This window comes from Bubalus bubalis, chromosome 4 (assembly GCF_019923935.1).
Source record: "Bubalus bubalis isolate 160015118507 breed Murrah chromosome 4, NDDB_SH_1, whole genome shotgun sequence".
Lineage (NCBI taxonomy): Eukaryota > Metazoa > Chordata > Mammalia > Artiodactyla > Bovidae > Bubalus > Bubalus bubalis.
The window spans coordinates 60,031,250-60,051,210 of NC_059160.1; the positions used below are offsets into that span (position 1 = coordinate 60,031,250).

The 19,961-nt window shown below is 38.5% G+C and overlaps 1 protein-coding gene across 12 annotated transcripts in view; it reads left to right on the forward strand.

Moving 5' to 3' along the window:
• Nucleotides 1–19,961, forward strand: part of NTN4 (netrin 4) — a 135,565-nt gene that overhangs the window by 45,630 nt on the left and 69,974 nt on the right. For all 12 annotated transcript variants that reach the window (XM_025283686.3, XM_044941485.2, XM_025283683.3 and 9 more), the window contains exon 3: nt 3,093–3,371. In XM_025283686.3, the coding sequence (XP_025139471.2) occupies nt 3,093–3,371 (279 nt within the window). The remainder of the gene's footprint in view (nt 1–3,092; nt 3,372–19,961) is intronic.

A 19,961-nucleotide genomic window follows, 5' to 3' on the forward strand; every position in this document is an offset into this window, starting at 1 on the left:
TTCCCTGGCAGTCCAGTGGTTAAGACTCCACGCTGCCACTGCAGGGGGCATGGGTTTGATCCCTGGTCAGAGAACTAAAATTCTGTATGTCTTGTGGTGCAGCCAAAAAAAAAAAAAAGAAGTTTATATTCTATATTGAAAAGACTACTAGTAAAACATTAAACAACTACAACTATAATGTGCAGGTGGTAATAGCACTAAGATAAAAAATAAAGCAGGGCCATTATAAGGACTTTGTATTTTATTCTGAGAGAAATGGGAGGTCTTTGGGTGGGTGTGGATTTAAGCAAGGGACATGGTCCAATTTCTGTTAGTGAAGAATCACTCTGGCTGCTGGATGGAGAATTGGCTAGAGGAGGCCTAGTGTCCATTGAATTAGCACCTTGCCTTAAGTTATATTTCACTGAGGACAGTTCTGTACCAGTAGACCTGGAAATCTGATCCTACACAGTAGAGTCTTGTCTTTTCATACTTTCCATGCAAAATTGATTTGTAAAATGAAATTTTTCTATCCAAAGTATTCCTTAAAGAAAATTTTTTTTCCCCCTGGAAAGTCACTTTTACATACATTCTTTCTAAATGGGAGTTTATCCAAAGCTTACTTTTTAATAATTTATTTCATAGTATAGTCAGCTCTCTGTATCCACAGGCTTCATATCTGTGGATATGGAGGACCAGCTAAGGGATTTGAGCATTTGCAAAATTTGGTATTGGGGCGGGGGCAGTGCTGGAACCAGTCCTCTGGAATACCAAGGGATGGCTGTATGTGGTTATCAAAATATTTCTGTTTTTTTGTAAATAAGGTTTTGACGTTTTTTTTTAAAGCCAAGAGATGCTTAAGAATTTTTCAGATGAGCTTCGTGTTTCTTACTATATAAATCAATGAAATTGATTGAGGTTTTGTCTGTTTTGTTTAACTGCATGATGAGGTGTAACTCATCATGAGTGTTGAGGCAACTCATGCATGAGTGTTGCCTTCCTTCTAATAATCCTTCATGTTACATTATATTTATATTCACTAGTTTCAACAGGCAGCGATTTCCTTCTCCACCAGTCTCTACTCCAAGGTAACAGGTCCACTAGAGAATTTTACACCACCCCACCCCAAGGCCCATGTTATTACCCCCATATAAGGTATAGACTCCTTCACATGCCCTTCTGAGCCTTCCTCCCTCTGGTTTTCCTCCCTCCCTCCTAACACCTTAAATTGCCGATAGAATCTATAACCTATCTATAACCTAAACAATAAAAAAAAAAATCATTACTTAATTATACCTTGCTTTTCACCAAAAGTGCTGTTAACTAACTCAATCAGGTTTATTACTTACTGCATTGGATTTAAATGCTGCTGCTAAGTCACTTCAGTTGTGTCTGACTCTGTGAGACCCCATAGACGGCAGCCCACCAGGCTCCCCCGTCCCTTGGATTCTCCAGGCAAGAATACTGGAGTGCATTGCCATTTCCTTCTCCAATGCATGAAAGTGAAAAGTGAAAGTGAAGTCCCTCAGTTGTGTTCAATTCCTAGCAACCCCATGGACTGTAGCCTACCAGGCTCCTCTGTCCATGGGATTTTCCAGGCAAGAGTACTGGAATGGGTTGTCATTGCCTTCTCTGGATTTAAATGACTTTTGACTAACTCCAGAAATCAGATCCATTCTCAAAGGGTTGTATATTTACTGCCAGTAAAAATATTGTGGTTTCCCTGGTAGCTTAGACGGTAAAGAGTCTGCCTGCAATGAGGGGAGACCTGGGTTTGATCCCTGGGTTGGGAAGATTCCCTGGAGAAAGAAATGGCAACCCACTCCAGTATTCTTGCTTGGAAAATCCCATGGACAGAGGAGCCTGGAAGGCTACAATCCATGAAATCATAGAGAGTCAGACACAACTGAGTGACTTCACTTTCGGGCTTCCCTGGTAGCTCAGATGGTAAAGCATCTGCCTGCAATGCAGGAGACCTGAGTTCAATCCCTGATTTGGGAAGATTCCCTGGAAAAGGAAATGGCAACTCACTCCAATATTCTTGCCTGGAGAATTCCATGCACAGAGAAGCTCGGTGGGCTACAGTCCATGGGGTTGCCGAGTTGGACATGACTGAGTGACTAACACACAAGTGACTAACACACAAAAATATTCCAAATATATGCCACAGGCTTGCCAGGCAGATCCAGAAAAGGAGGACCAAAAATATTTCTAGTGGAAGTGGCCTCAGTTAATAACTGATGAGCCTTTGAAAAGGTCATACCTCATTTACAAATATAAGTGCCTGGATCTTTATTATTTTGCAGTCTCTCCCTAACTGGTCTTCTTGCTTCTGTTCTTTACTCTTTGTAATCCACCCTCCTCACAAAAGTAAGTTCCCTTTCTTAAAAAGAGGGATGGTATGGGGAGGGAGGAGGGAGGAGGGTTCAGGATGGGGAACACATGTATACCTGTGGCAGATTCATTTTGATATTTGGCAAAACTAATACAATTATGTAAAGTTTAAAAATAAAATAAAATTAAAAAAAAAAAGAAAGAAAGTTGGTTTAGCCCTTATAGAACACACACACACACACACACACAAATGCAAATCAGATCACATCGCTTCTCTGCCTATTACCTTCCAGTGGCTTCCCACTACAGTTAGAATGACTCTACCATGGCCTTTAAAGGGCACTGTATTCATAATCTGTCATACAAGGGCTCTGTCCTCCTCTCCGAACACTGTCCCCTTGTCCCCTGGACTCTGGTCACACTGATCTTGTTGTTCTTCCTTGAATAAGCCAAGCTTGATTCTACTTAAAGGTCTTTAAACTGGCTATTCCTTCTGCCTGGAAGGCTCTTCTCTCAAGATCTTTGTATGGCTGCCTTTATCCCAAGAGTCAGGTTTCTGCTGTTACTCAGTTTATACTTCTGCATCCAAACAGGCAGCACATCTGTTCCTTGAAATAATAGGGCAGCTCTTCCCCAGATGGGATCAAGGTCTGAAACCCTCTTATCTTATCATTTGTAGATGATGAAAGGTATAAAGCAAAGCAGGACTACACGGGGCAGAAGAGTTCAGGGTTTGCACACAGTCCTGTATATGCACCGCATTTTCTTTTTCTTTACAGGTTATTTTCAGAGCTTTGTCACCACCGAATGATATGGAGAACCCTTACGGTGCCAAGGTGCAGGAGCAGCTGAAGATCACCAACCTCCGTGTGCAGCTGCTAAAACGACAGTCTTGTCCCTGTCAGAGAAACCACCTGAATGCAGAGCCTCAACATTTTACCCACTATGCAATCTATGATTTCATTGTTAAGGGCAGCTGCTTCTGTAACGGCCATGCTGACCAGTGCATACCTATTGATGGCTTCAGACCTGTCAAGGCCCCTGGAGCATTCCACGTGGTATGTAAAACAAGTCCTCACTTATGAAAAAAATCCTTAGATAGTCTAAATTCTCTTACAGTGAGTCTATGCTTGCACAGTGCTTCTTCTTTCTTCCTCTGATGATTCACTCTCCAACTCCATGGTCATCCCAGGATGTGCCTATTAACTTGGTTTTGTTTTTGTTTAATCTTCCATTTATGAATTATAAATAGTCAAGCATGATAACCAGATTCCTTGGAAAACATTCATGCCAGATTTTAGTACTATGACCTTCAGATATAAAGTGTAAGGTGAGCAGTAGGAGAGGTTAGCATAATCATATTTGTGGCATTATCACATAGAAACCAGCTTTGACAGTAAATGGGTACTATTGTTAAATGGACTTTAGAGTGTAAAAAATAAGAACCTTAGTTTAACTCCTGGTATCTTCTGCTTGCCAGCCAGTAGAATGAATAATAATTTTCCTCTCTTAAGAGTGGCCTCTCACCCTAAGGCAGACTTAAACGCTCTTTCCTCTAGGCTCACACTTCTCATTGCACTTTTCCTGTGAACTTTTACTTGTTTGCCTCTCCCAGGAGGACAGGCACTGTGTGATCTTTGTATTCTCAGGATCTATTGTGTTACCTGAGCCAGAAGAAGGTGTTCAGCAGGTATTTGGTTGAATGATAGCAACATAGGAATAGGGAGAGGATGTAAATTACTGTCACCATTTGTCCTCACCTCATCTTCTTCCAAAAAAGACACAGAGTGTCTCAGACAGCAAGAACCATTTGGGATTCATGTGGAGGCATGAATGGAGAATAGGGAAATAGGAGAGCATTCTGATTCTTTAATTTTATATTTTCTTCTGATACTTCTAATCAAACCAAATCAAAAATAAATAAAAGGCTTCAGAATATCCTTACTTTGTTACCTAAAGCGTTGACATACACATTTGTCTTCTTTCTACCAGCCCTGATATAGGATAGGGCCACCAGGGACCATGAACCAGTTAGCCAGCCTGATTATCTTGTTAGCTGGGCTGAGTTGGCAGGGTGCAGAGTAGCATTGGGGTAACTGAAATGATTAGGACAGCAGCCAGGAAGTAACAAGAATAGAAATAATGCTATTACTTCGAAGTGAATCTGGGGTTCCCAAGTGGAAGAAAGTGCAATATTCATTCAACAAACATGTACTAGTTTCTACTCATTAATGGGTTTTTGAGTCAATATTGTTTCAAATAAATGATGAAATAATTTTTTACACCTAAGTTAATTGGGTTCAGGTATTAGTCAAATAGAAAGTAACCTAGATTTTCTAGAGACGTGTCAACCAGACTGAAAACAAGTCTGTATGAGTTAAGATGTTAGTAACTTTCTGCCATTATATTTAGGTGCATTAGTGAAAGGAGAGCCTGCAGGCTGCAATGTATTGGGTGTTTGTGTCCCCACCCCCAAATTCTGTTGAGCCCTTAGTTCCAGTGTGATGGTACATAGAGATGGAGCCTTTGGGAAGTGATTAGGTCATGAGAGTGGAGCCCTCATGAATGGGACTAGTGCCCTGAAAAGAAGAAGCCAGATAGCTTGCTAGCTTCTCCTTCTGTCCTGTGAGGACACAGCGAGCAGTCTGCAACTTGGAAGAAGGCTTTCACCAGTACCTGACCAGGCTGACACCCGGGTCTCAGACGTTCAGCCTTCAAAACTCTGAGAAATAAATCTCTGTCTTTTATAATCCACCCAGTCTATAGTACTTGCTTCTAGCAGCCCAAACAGACTACGACACTGGCCTCTTGTTTCTTCAACTGTCTCTTGTAACCTGAGCCTTACAGGATAGTTTCAGGGTAGAGTCCTGAAGATGGATACAAGCTTAGAGGCCCCCAAAACATGAGTGGCACAGGATAGGCCACATTTGATTTGTCTCATGACCTATGAGACAACCTGAATGACTCTGATCAACCAAACTAAATTACCAGAGTTCTCAAGAGCCTTATAAAGCATTCATGGGTATGCATTTAAAAGCAATAGCTTCTTTCTTTTTTTTTTTTTTTAAAGTAAATCTTCTGAATATAAACTTTCAAGTTGGCAGATTATCTCTGCCAATCCTATGCCAATTCTAGCAACATTTTCTAAGGCTGAAGAGAAAATCCCAGAAGTTTTTTATTATATATTCTGGGTATTTGCAAGTACACTGTCTAGAGTGAGAGCCACTGAGAGGGGTGTCTTGCATATGCTTCTCACTCAATAGCAGCAATCCCATCACTGTCTCCTGTGCGTGGGACAAGTTGGTCAAGATATGAAGCCTGGTAAACTGCAAACTGAAGACCAATCATATCAGCCCCCTAGACTACCTGACCACTGTGACTATCTCTCCATAGGGATCCCTCTGTGCTTCTGAGGGCAAGGACAGCCAGGCCTAGCTGTGGCCCCTCAATAAAAGCAAGCATCTTTATACACTAGCTGGTAGGGACATCATCAATTCCCAGTGCTTCAGCCTCAGCCACTGTGGCCCCAGAGCCACTGCAGGCCTCAATATCCAGATTTGAAGTAAGATGTTATCGGTACCAGCAGCAAGGCAGAGCCACCTCAGTGCCCTTTCTGACCTGGTCTGCTGATGGCAGAAGTCTTAAAATACAACCATTCTATATAATCTTCAGCCAGATGATCAAGGGCTTTGCCAGTGGTGATGATAACAAGGATGTCTGGGCTGTGCGGCACTTCATGAAAGAGGGCATTTGTGTTTATCTCTGCCAGTCCTATGCCAAGAACGTTACATAGTCCTATGCCTATGTAAGTCCTATGCTTATATGTGAGCATGTGGGAGCCTTCACTATGGTTCTACAAAGATGCCGATGGAGCCAAAAGGGTGGAATTGCACTTGAAGATCTTGATCCATCCTATGTATTCTCAGTGGAGTCCTGATTGCCTTAATCCCTGAGACCAGCCCAGATTTGCAAAAAACAATGGTTGCAAGAAATTAAAGGCATGGCCAACTGTGTTATTAGTGCTCAGATTCAACTTGCCTCCAGCCTCAAGAAAGAGGGCTTCTCACACAATGGGCGGCACATCCCTGACCAAACTGGCAAGTTTCATTTCACAGGTCTAATACCCACCTAAGTAGGTGGAGTGGCCAACCAAGGAATTCTCCATCTACATGACAAAGTCAGCCACATCTCTGTGGCAAGGGACACAGGCAACTGGGCTGCCTCTCTCATGACAGCCACCAGGTCACTCAGTGAGTTCCCTGATGAGAGAGAACAGAGAAAACCTTCTTGTCTTCAGCCTCTGAGCTCGTGAGATTCACAAGGAGGATAAAGGAGGGTGGATGGTGGTAAGTGAATCATTTCTTTCAACCACAGTGCTAACACTCAGCAGTGTTTCTCAAAAAAGAACATATAGTGAAATGGGGCAGAAACATTGGTGGCTTTGTGGCTCTAAACTAAATTCTTCCCCATCCTTATATTTACAGCTTTTCTCTAAGAATTTACATGTGTAAGAAAGTCGGAGACCCCCAAAACCTGCCCATCACTCCACTGTAATATTTTGGAAACTTTAAAGGAAGCAGTCTATGGTGTTGGGGGTTCCTTTGTGGATCCGGCACAAGAAATAGCCCGTATTAGAGGCTTCGTGAGAAGCCCTAGTTCTGACATTGATGGTCAGCCTGTTTGTCCTCCTATAGCTGAGGGGTTTTATCAATAGATCGTATTATAGAAATCATGTTCTATGAAAAACAGCGAGTCTGCTGCCACTGCAGCAAGAAAATTTTCCTTAAGGAAATGAGATCAATGTCTACCTTACACAGTTATTGTGAGGCTTAAAAATGGGGTAGCCAGTGCCTGACATTCAGTACCCACTATTTACATCACTATTGTTATCTTGTATTGTCTTTTCTACCACTTCTCTCACAGACACTTCTTTCCCAATAACAACAAGAATAAATCATAGAGCAGGTGCTTTTTGCGGAGAAGGCAATGGCACCCCACTCCAGTACTCTTGCCTGGAAAATCCCATGGATGGAGGAGCCTGGTAGGCTGTAGTCCATGGGGTCGCTAAGAGTCGGACACGACTGAGCGACTTCACTTTCACTTTTCACTTTCATGCATTGGAGAAGGAAATGGCAACCCACTCCAGTGTTCTTGCCTAGAGAATCCCAGGGAGGGCGGAGTCTGGTGGGCTGCCATCTATGGGGTCACACAGAGTCGGATACGACTGACGCGACTTAGCAGCAGCAGCAGCAGGGGTGTTATGCCACGGAAAATGGTACTTTGATTCCAGCCTGCTGGGATCCCAGAAATGATGTGGCAGGGAGATCTTAAGCTTTTTCTCTGTGCAGCTGGGGAGGACTGATTTAGTTCCCTTTTTCCTAGCAGCTGGCGATTTTACAGCTGTGGGATGATGGATGGTAATAAGAAGGAACATGGAATGTTTCATTGTTTTACTAAAATACCATTCATTGGATAACACACAGGCCTTAGAAGGCTGGTGCACTGGGACGACCCAGAGGGAGGGTATGGGGAGGGAGGAGGGAGGAGGGTTCAGGATGGGGAGCACGGGTATACCTGTGGCGGATTCATTTCGATATTTGGCAAAACTAATACAATATTGTAAAGTTTAAAAATAAAATAAAATTAAAAAAAAACAAAAAGAAATATATGAAAACATAAAAAAAAAAAGAAGGCTGTGGAGAATTGTTTAAATGCCTTGAGTTACACTAAGGTTAAAGTGGATTTTTCTTTGTAACCAGAAACTCTTTTTTATAAGAGTTTTGACTAATGTGTTCTAAATCTGAAGGTAAACATCAAAACTTGTGGAACCATAGAGTGAGGTTTGAGGAAGATATTACTTAGCTACTAGCTGTGTAAGTCAGGTAGCAGAATCATTCATATAACGTCATTACAAACATTGTTCTCCTCTGAATCTGAAGACTTTTATTCACATATTTATATTTGTTCATCTTATATGTCATGTTTTATAAATTCAGGACAGATTTAAGGCCATGGTTTTATATCCTTTTTAAAAATTCTTTGCTGTACTGTGAATATGTATTAATTTGAAAGCTCTTGGCTCTTCAAGGTATTACGGAAAAGGACATAGGGTTTAAAAACAATAAGGTTATTAAATGAGAATATTAAATCAAAATTTTAACATATTTTTATAGCAAACATACACGTGTATTTGGAAATGAACATTTGTAAATTAGTGTCAGGTCTGAGTTCTCAGCAGAGAAAAAAATGATTATCATGGATTATAAACACCACTGCTAACAGTTACCACTTACTGTGTGCCGGGTTTCGTGCTGTCGTGTTACAGGCGTTATTGAATTTAATCTTCACAACAACTGAGTGGAGTGTCATCATCACTTTCTTTCTTAGATGAGGAACTGAGGCTTGGGAACGCTAACTGACTTCCCAAAGGTTAATGAAGAGTAGAGCTCAGGTGAAATTCATCGTCCATCCCTTTTTGTTGTTTTTGTGCTGTAAAAATTTAATCTATACAGGGTTGATAATATGTCAAGAACAGAGTAAAAAAGAGCATAGACAGGACATGAGGGCAAGAGAGGTGGAGATAGACTCAAGTAATTAATAATCATCATGGATCATGGAATCTAAACCAAGCAAAGGGAATTCTCTGGTGGTCTAGTGGTTAGGACTCTGTGCTTTTATTGCAGAAGATGCAGGTCAATGTGGCATGGCCAAAAAAAAAAAAATAAATAAATAAACTGAGCAATGACATAAGAGAGCAAAGACTATTTCCACCACCAAAAGCTCTTAATTTTTACATTTTATAAAGCCTGTTCCCATGCATTTTTTTCCCCTTGATCCTTACTACAATTCTGGAAGATGAGCATTGTCAATACTGTTTCACAGATAAGGGAAACTGAGGTACAGAGAGATTAATTTACCTGCTTATAGTCACAGTGATAGTAATTTCTACATTCAGAGTTCTTTTTACTGTACCCCACCTCTACCCTCAATATGCTACCAAGGAAAAAGCTTTCGCTAAAGAGAGTCTTTTCATAGGAATAGGTAATCTATCCAAGTCATCTGCATTTTAATGTTGAATCTGAAATTATCATTGGTTCTCTCTTCTCTTCTGTTCATTAGTGAAATGGTCCAAAGGGAAGAAAGAGTAAAAACAAGTCTGGAAAATCTACAAAGAGAATAATTTAGAAGTACCTGTCTTTTGGAGTGTGTGACTCATCTTTGTTGAGTATCTTTGGTTTTACTAGAAAGAGGGATTTCTGGACCTACCATTCTTTACTTCCATCTCCAGCCCTAAATCATTTTTACAGCTAATGAAAGGCAGCAGCAACCTCACACACTTGATGTGTCACATGGAGGAATGGGTAATCCTATCACCAACGGGGACACAATGTTGTTCCTAATATTAACAAAATAGAAACTGCCAACTTGACACAGTTAGTGTGAGACTATTCTCAACTCATTTCAAAATCTTAATGTTCTTATTTCAGTGTTCCTATGTTAGTATGGTATAGCTTTGCCAGTAGTCCCTTGGCAATGAGTAACTACAGATACAATAATAGAAGGTGTACAGAATGTTCTTTATACTTCATTACTACCTTGTGTTTCCTAGTAGCAGGACAAGTCAGGAAAATATGTTCATGGTTGGAAATTGTTGGTGTTTTGACCATAAGACTGCAAATGAATCTAGCCTTATTTTCCTCTAAACAGTAAGACATACTCTCTTTTAATGGCAAACGTTGCCTAAGATTACTCTTTTTATTTGATGATTAGGAAACCAGAAGACTTAAGAACTAGAAGTGTTACAAAATAATTTTTGCACTCAGGAAAGCAATTCCCTGTGAAGTTCCTTTTAAAGGTTCCCCAGAACATTTAAGTATTTGTTTATGGGCTTTGGACTGCTTAATAGAGAGGTTAAAGGATAAAAAAAATACTGGAAAGCTAAGATGTTAGTGTGAGAGCTGACATCTCTGAAAATAAAATACAAGCCAATAGGAAAATAAGGTTGATTCTCCAAATACTATATTTTGTATGTTCAACTTTTCATGAATATGCTTTGAAGAATGTGAATCACATGTATATTTAGGTCAAATTTTGAGTATTGTAAAGGTACAAAAATGAGTTTAATATATCACTTTGCAAATTTTCTTAAGACTAATTCCTTTTCAGTGCTGTAGCATTTGGAAGGTCCATCTCATAGATAGTTGGAAGCCTAGATCAGATCTGTGTGTCTGGAAAGCCTAGTCTCCCTGTTCAATTGTTAGTATAATGGAGTGAGTGGAGGGCGAAGCTACATGGAAAAAAGCTGAAGTTACAGATATCTGACTTCTGGTTCACAACCCCAGGTCTCGTATCTCTGTGGTATTTCACTTGTGCCTTGCCAATTTTATAAGAGCTGGAAATGTACTTCAATTTGTCTGAAAACAATTACATTCAGTGGAAGATAAGTTGTAATTTAAGTCCTGTTCCCTCTTATGAGGTGAATTTTAGTGACCAAACACACAAAGTTAAAATACACACGCATACACACGTGTGTATGTATATGTATATATATTCATATATAATATATGAATATATAAAATATGTGATATAATATATATAATAATTATTCCACAAGGTGGAGAAACTTCAGAGGCATTTCAAATAGTGAGAACAGCAAAGTGTCTTAGTCTTAGCATTCAAAACCTTAATACTATAACTGGAACTACAGTCATATTATACCTTAGCAATGTAAATATTTAATGGAATGAAATAGTACACATGTGGGGGTATAGAAACAGTATGCTGCTAAGTCACTTCAGTCATGTCCGATTCTGTGTGACCCCATAGACGGCAGCCCACCAGGCTCCCCCATCCCTGGGATTCTCCAGGCAAGAACACTGGAGTGGGTTGCCATTTCCTTCTCCAATGCATGAAAGTGAAAAGTGAAAGTGAAGTTGCTCAGTCGTGTCTGACCCTCAGCAACCCCATGGACTGCAGCCTTCCAGGCTCCTCCGTCCATAGGATTTTCCAGACAAGAGTACTGGAGTGGGGTGCCGTTGCCTTCTCCATAGAAACAGTATGGTATTAGTTAATTCTTAATAAGATGAAATTTTGGTATCTTTTAACCTCTTTGCTCTAGCTATCTAGATAGAAAAAGCAGAGAAAATTATGGCTTCAAAAACTACAATATATTGTAGTTTCAAAAACTACAATATATGTGGAAATGGAAAAATGATTATTTTTCCACTAGGAAATATTTTATAGATACAATTATTAAATTTATAAAAGTAAACACTGACCAAGTGTCCTTGGCCTTCTATTTTTGCATCTCTAAGGGCATTAGTACCAGGCATGTAATTTAGCTGGCTCAGTCAGCTCTCAGAATTCCTGAAGGGCATTGGTTTCATTGTTTCCCCGATAAGGGCTGAGTAGCATTAAGATTAAAGAAAACATGGGATCCTAGTATTTCCATTATTCTGAATAAGGACTAAAGATCATAATTGTAGTATATTTAGCCTCTAATTCTCATTTGCCAGTTCTCATAGGTAATAAAAAGGGAATTTCACTCTGTGGGTTCTGTTTTGGCACTTAACTTCACTAACATGTGAAGTAAAGAATTACAACCTATTTTTTCAAACAAATAGGTTATTAGTGGCCTAGACACAAAGCCCCAGTCATTCCTCAGACCTCCAAGAGTTCCCTGTACCTCTCGCAATTAAAATATTTACCTCACTGTATCATTTGCTTACATATTCAGCTTTTCCTATCTGCTAAACTCTCTGACTCTTTAAAGGCAGATGATGGAATAATCAAAATATCAAACACATAGTGGGTTCAAAATATCACCAGTTAATATATGAATGAATTAGTCAATAGAATTTTAAAAATAAGGGATTTATTTCAGATAATGTTAAAAATCAATAATAATGACTGCTCATGATTGATTGTGTCACACATATACACACATTTTCTTTTAATTCTCAAATACATGGAGCCAGTACTATTTATAGGTAGGACACTGTGGCTTGTTACTAAGGAATTTATCCAAGGTTACTGAGAGCAGGGATTGGAAACCCCATGTATCTAATTCCAAAGTTTATTCTCTTTATGTCATATTTATCCACATAATGCTAAGAAAAGAACCCAATTTAAGAATGGGCAAAGGTTTAAACAGGTATTTTTCCAAAGAAGATATGAAAATGCCTAATAAGCCCATGAAAAGATGTTTGAAATTCTTAGTCATTAGGAAAATGCAAATCAAAACTACAATGAAATACTTCTTCACATCTATTAGAATGACTATAATGAAAAACACAAATAATAACAAGTTTTGATGAGGATGCAGAGAAATTGGAACCCTCACACACTGCTGGTAGGAATGTAAAATGGTGCTGCTGCTGTCTGGCAGGTCCTCAAATAGTTTAACAGAATTATTTTATGACCCAGCAGTTCTACTCTTTAGTATCTGCCCAAGTGAATGGAAAACAAATGTCTACACAAAACCTTGTACCTGAATATTCATAGTTGCTTTATTCTTGCCAAAAGGTGGAAACAACCCAGTGTTTATCAACTGATGAATGAATAAACAAAATGTGGTATATCCATACAACAGAGTATTATCCAACCATAAAAAGGAATGTAGTACTGATACATGCTACAACAAGAATGAACCTTGAAAACATTAGCTGAGTGAGACAAGCCAGACACAAAAGGCCCCGTACTGTATTATTCCTTTTATATCAAATGTCCAGGGAAGACAAATCCATAAAGACAAAGTAGGTTAGTGGTTGCTAGGAGTTGGAGCTTAGGGAGGAATGGGCAGTAACTGCTTAATGGACACAGATTTTCTTTTTGGAGTAATGGGAATGCCTTGGAATGAGATAATGGCAATGACTGCATAATTTTTTTTGGATATACTAGAAACTGCTGAATTGTATACTTTAAAATAGTTAAAATGATACATTTTATGCTATGTGAATATAATCTCAGTAAGAAAAAATCAAAAGCTGAAAAACAAACCAACCTATGGCTGGTTATAAAGGAACTTTACAAAATGAATATATTTCTTTTCAAGTCCCAGTCATTAGCTGGGACTGTTTTAAAAAGCACTAGCTTTGGATGGATGGGTATTGAGGAAAACCAGTTCTTTCAGTAGCTGCAGTTGTTGTTTCTGGATGTGTACAAATGACCACAGATTTGGTAATGACATTCTGATAGAGTTATCAAATAAGCATAAGTTTTAATATATCAGTATTTCCACCTTGATATTCACATGAACATATTCAGTAATGAAGACTATGTTTTACATGGTTCACCTAGAAACAAGCAATTTTCCAGTGTGAAAAGAAGCATCTTAATGAATTAATTTAACAAAAAAAGACTATGGAAGAAAACATGCCCTAGCAATTGGCTTCTTGTACGACAATCAGGGGCTCATTTATCTTAAACAAGTCAACTTTTGTAACACCCTCTGCACTGTATAGAATACTGAGTGACAGTTAAACAGAACTGTCAAGAAAAGAGGAAAAACAGTGAGAAATGTGAAGTAGAATGAATTAAAATTGTAAGAGAATGCAAAATAGTCTGTGACAAGGAATTTTCTTTAAAATAACCAGAAGCTATGTGAACACATTGAGCAAGTGAAAAGTACTTAATAGTCCCCCACAGCATTTCTAATAGAATTTACCTGGTCTTCTACTAATTATAAAAACCCATCTAAATCCTAAAAGACACTGAACAAAACCCCACAAGACCTTCCTTCATTCTTGTGTCAAATGCTGCTTGACAGATAAGTTGCTCACAAAATTAGTTCTAGTATTTCCCTTCACTTAGTTTCTCAGGTTCTTGTCTGATAGTTGTTGTGCTAATACTTTTAACAGCATAGAAGTTATATACTGTTAACTCCACTTTCACTCTTTCTTTCTAAAATTATTCAAATTAACTAGATAAAAATTTGAAATTATCCTTTTTACCCCTCAAGAAAGTTTATCCTAAGAAGTTATTTTAGGTGTTTGTGGGAAGGAAAAAAAAAAATCTTCCTGATGACATCACTGTTCCAAGATGGAAGCCTCTAATATTTTTGGATTCTCTTGGGAGTTTTGTTCCCTGTTTTGCCACTGACTTGCCTTGTGACCCTGGAAAAGCGTAAATATAAAAAGATAAGTGCAAAGTGAACTTATGAAAACAAGACTTAACTGAGATCAAATGAAGAACAGAGATGAAGTGGATCACATGGCTATGTAGCAACTGTTTCAGTAACTCAACACAGTAACCAGGTAGCAGGCTTGAAACAGATTTTAAATGTCGAATCTGTATACTAAGGTAGTGTCATATATAGTCTTGTAGTAAAGTCAAAGTCTGCCTATAAACAAGAACTGCAGCAAGAATCTAATGGTATTTGTCAATCTTCTCTTACTCTGTACCTTGAAGAAATTGTAACTGTAGAAAAGGAGCTAACTTGACATTTTGAGGTAATTCCATAGATACACCAAAATAAATGTCTTAAAATCAGAGTGCCTTGCTTTATTTCCATTGTACACATGCAAATCTGAAACCAGATTATGCATGTAACCTAAGTATTCATTTGTAGGATTTATCCAAATAAGTAAGTCTGTTGGACAGACATCATTTTTAAAAGCCTGTAGTCAGAAATAACACGTAAAGCTCATTGAAAACAAAAAGCAAATAAGAGAGAGTTCTATGTAATGAAGTAAGGATAGAAAAAAAATCACCTAAATTGGTAATAGTTTGATTTTATCTAAATGTAATCTTCATAAGCCTCCTAGGCATCATAGTTTTTAGTTTAATGCTATTTACACTTTTATGGCTGAAATATGTATTACAGTTTCCACAGGAGAGATGAAGTGCCTGATGAAATGGAAAAAAACAAAGCTAGTAGAATTAATCTTGTAAAGATATGAGACATTCAAAACCCATTTAACTACATACAGCATGTTGAAATTCCACTTTTAGAAGTATATTCTTAAGTAGTCTACATGGAAGAACTTTAGGTAACGTGGAGGATAAGAAATGGCAATATTAAAGGATATTCTTTTAAAGAATAAAGTCATGATTCACACAGATACAAAATAAATACATGTCAACAATTTTATTTAACTCAGTAATTAATAAGGGGACAGTAAGACCTTACTACTGCTTCAAAGAAAAATTTAAAAAACCACACATACATTGGCAAATAAATATATTTACAAAGAGGTGCAAAACAGGTCATATGATAAGAATTGTTCAACTGCACTGTCAGACACAACTGACTTGCATTTCTGTGGAGAAGAACTGTTTGCATTATTGTTAATTTTCTACAGCTTATGGAGTTGTGAAATAGTTCAGTGATAATAAAATGCAGATATGGACAGAAGACCTAAGTAGACATTTCTCCAAAGAAACATACAGATGGCCAACAGGCACATGAAAAGATGCTCAGCATCGGTAATTATTAGAGAATGCAAATCAAACCGCAATGAGGTATTACCTCACAGCAGTTAGAATGGCCATCATTAAAATGTCTACAATAAATGCTGGAGAGGATGTGGAGAAATGGGAACCCTCCTACACTGTTGGTGGGAATGTAAATTGGTGCAGCTACTATAGAAAACTGTATGGAGGTTCATTAAAAAACTAAAAATATACTTACCATATGAACCAGTAATCCCACTTCTGGGCATATATCCAAAATAGGTGAAAACTCTAATTCAAAAAGATACATGTACCCCAGTATTCATAGCTGCAGTATTTACAACAGTCAAGAGATGGAAGCAATCTAAATGTCCATCAACAGATGAATGGATAAAGAAGATGTGGTGTGTATATGTATATATATATATATATATACAAATGCAATGGAATATTACTCAATCAATGCCAAAGAATGCTCAAACTACTGCACAATTGCACTCATCTCACACGCTAGTAAAGTAATGCTCAAAATTCTCCAAGCCAGGCTTCAGCAATATGTGAACCATGAACTTCCTGAAGTTCAAGCTGGTTTTAGAAAAGGCAGAGGAACCAGAGATCAAATTGCCAACATCCTCTGGATCATGGAAAAAGCAAGAGAGTTCCAGAAAAACGTCTATTTCTGCTTTATTGACTATGCCAAAGTCTTTGACTGTGTGGATCACAATAAACTGTGGAAAATTCTGAAACAGATGGGAATACCAGACCACCTGATCTGCCTCTTGAGAAACCTATATGCAGGTCAGGAAGCAACAGTCAGAACTGGACATGGAACAACAGACTGGTTCCAAATAGGAAAAGGAGTACGTCAAGGCTGTATATTGTCACCCTGCTTATTTAACATATATGCAGAGCACATCATGAGAAACACTGGGCTGGAAGAAGCACAAGCTGGCATCAAGATTGCCGGGAGAAATATCAATAACCTCAGATATGCAGATGACACCACCCTTATGGCAGAAAGTGAAGAGGAACTAAACAGCCTGTTGATGAAAGTGAAAGTGGAGAGTGAAAAAGTTGGCTTAAAGCTCAACATTCAGAAAACGAAGATCATGGCATCCGGTCCCATCACTTCATGGGAAATAGATGGGGAAACAGTGGAAACAGTGAGAGACTTTATTTTGGGGGGCTCCAAAACCACTGCAGATGGTGACTGCAGCCATGAAATTAAAAGACGCTTACTCCTTGGAAGGAAAGTTATGACCAACCTCGATAGCATATTCAAAAGCAGAGACATTACTTTGCCAACAAAGGTTAGTCTAGTCAAGGCTATGGTTTTTCCTGTGGTCATGTATGGATGTGAGAGTTGGACTGTGAAGAAGGCTGAGCGCCGAAGAATTGATGCTTTTGAACTGTGGTGTTGGAGAAGACTCTTGAGAGTCCCTTGGACTGCAAGGAGATCCAACCAGTCCATTCTGAAGGAGATCAGCCCTGGGATTTCTTTGGAAGGACTGATGCTAAAGCTGAAACTCCAGTACTTTGGCCACCTCATGAGAAGAGTTGACTCATTGGAAAAGACTCTGATGCTGGGAGGGATTGGGGGCAGGAGGAGAAGGGGATGACAGAGGATGAGATGGCTGGATGGCATCACTGACTTGATGGACGTGAGTCTGAGTAAACTCCGGGAGATGGTGATGGACAGGGAGGCCTGGCGTGCTGCAATTCATGGGGTCGCAAAGAGTCGGACACCACTGAGCGACTGATCTGATCTGATCTGATTACTCAGTCATAAAAAAGAATAAAATGATGCCATTTGCAGCAACATGGATGGACCTAGAGATTATCATACTAAGTGAAGTAAGTCAGAAAAAGACAAATACAATATAATATTGCTTATAAGAGGAATATAAAAAAAGATACAAGTGAACTTATTCACAAAACAGAAACAGACTCACAGACATATGAGTTATAGTTACCAAAGGAAAAGTAGGGGAGGGATAGATTAGGAGTTTTGGGCTAACAGATACAAATTCTATATATAAAACAGATAAACAACAAGAACCTCCTGTATAGCACAGTGAACTATATCTAATATCTTGTAATAACCTATAATGGAAAATAATTTGAAAAAGAATATATATATATATTTATATATAATTGAATCACTTTGGTGTACACCTGAAATGAATACAACATTGTAAAGCAACTATACTTCAATTAAAAAGAGAAAAATAATCTAGAAAAGTATGTTAGCCAGAACACTTAGTCTCTCTTTATGGGGGGCGGGTGCATTTCAAAGTTTATCACAATTTTATCCAATAGAAAGAATATTATTTGTTAATTAGAGAAAAAGGCAAAGAAAAGTATTCTAATAATGTGGTTTTCCAAAAGATCCTGCATTGATCCTGCCCATGGTTATAAATAAAAGTATTCCCTATCCCTGGACTCACAAAGAGAGATTTTCTTTATTCCAGGAAATCATCACTCTGAAAGCTAAGAGGAAATTGTACCTAAAATTTACTGAAGAACCCAAAATTTAAACTAAAGTGCTCACTTACAAAAAACACAGTTGAGCTAATAGTACATTTTAAAACAATGGGAATATTTTAAAATCTTTCACTTGGCTTTTAAAATAGGTTACTTTATTAACATTTTTTAACTCAAAAGTATTTTGAAATTGATTTGGAAGGTCCAAAAGGCTTTTCTCTGTCCTGGAGAAGTTTCTGCCTTTTTTTCTGCAGATACTGGGTTTGGAAGGTTTGATTTTGTATGTTTTGCTTTGTTTTGACCAATCATCTAATTTCTCAGCAAGGGCCATGTGGTATGTTGAAAGATAAACCACAAAATTTAATTTAGTTAGTTCTCAGTTCTAGATGTCATACTACAAAACAAAGGTCTACTGAAATACATCTTTAAGAAATCTTAAAATTAATGTCCACAGTTGGGAATACATAGATCAGGTAGCATTTGGAAATTCTGTGTATGTGGATTCATGCTTCCGAATAGCACCTCAGCTACTGATTTCTTCTGATAAATACCATGCACAATGGCACAGAAAAACTGCCATTTAGATATACAAATCAAAGCTTTGGGGCATACAAAGTTTTGTACATTAAAAAAATGGAAATAAGCCAACAGCCTGAATCTTAACTTTGACCTGAATCATTAGGTTATGTACAATGTTTGACTTACCATTCTTTATAAATTAAAACTAACTGTAAAAGCCATCACACTACACAGTATTACTATCTATCCTTACCAGATCATATCTATTAGGGAGAACAGATAACAAAAGGGAGGCTATTCACAAAGAGCAAATCTTTAATTAGAATGTATTTACATACTTTCCTATTATCTCCATTTGCAAATTTATTCAGGGGAGTTTCTACGTTAAGGCAGTAAAGAATCCGCCTGTAATGCAGGAGACCCTAGGTTGGATTCCTGGGTCAGGAATATCCCCTGGAGAAGGGATAGGCTACCCACTCCTGTATTCTTGGGTTTCCCTTGTAGCTCAGCTAGTAAAGAATCCGCCTGCAATGTGGGAGACCTGGGTTCAATCTCTGGGTTGGGAAGATCTCCTGGAGAAGGGAAAGGCTACCCACTCCAGAATTCTGGCCTGGAGAATTCCATGGACTATAGCCCATGGAGTCACAAAGAGTTGGACAGGACTGAGTGACTTTCACTTCTAAGTTAAGACTTGTTAACACCTGCAGTGGCCCACAAATACCCCTAGGAGGCATCAGAATTTCCAAGGTACAGATAGATTTTACACTGCACCAATAAGAATCTAAAAATATTCTCTACTCCTACATGCCCTGAACTTATTGATGCCAGGTGTGGGAAATGGGGCCAATCTTCCTATATTCACCCATTGCCAAAATTGCTAGGCTTCTCACAGAGGAAGAGGACAAATAATCCATTCAAGAACAGAATACCCTTGAAATGACTCACTTTGAGTCCATACCAACCTTCATCCTGAGGAGCTCTTCAAGGACAGACAAATTGGTTTGAAACATCAATATTATTTAAGTAACACACTGAAGATATTTGGCCAAAGTAGATCTCTCAAAAATCCTACTCCCCAGGGTCATTTAAGGGTTAGGATCGTGACTCTGGAGTCAGACTGCTATAGAATTCTTGGGTAAATTACTTAAGCTTCAGTTTTCTAATTTGTAAAATGACAGCAATAGTTATACCTACTTTATAGGGTTCTCATGGGGCTTCCCTGGTGGCACAGTTGGGTAAAGAATCCACATGCA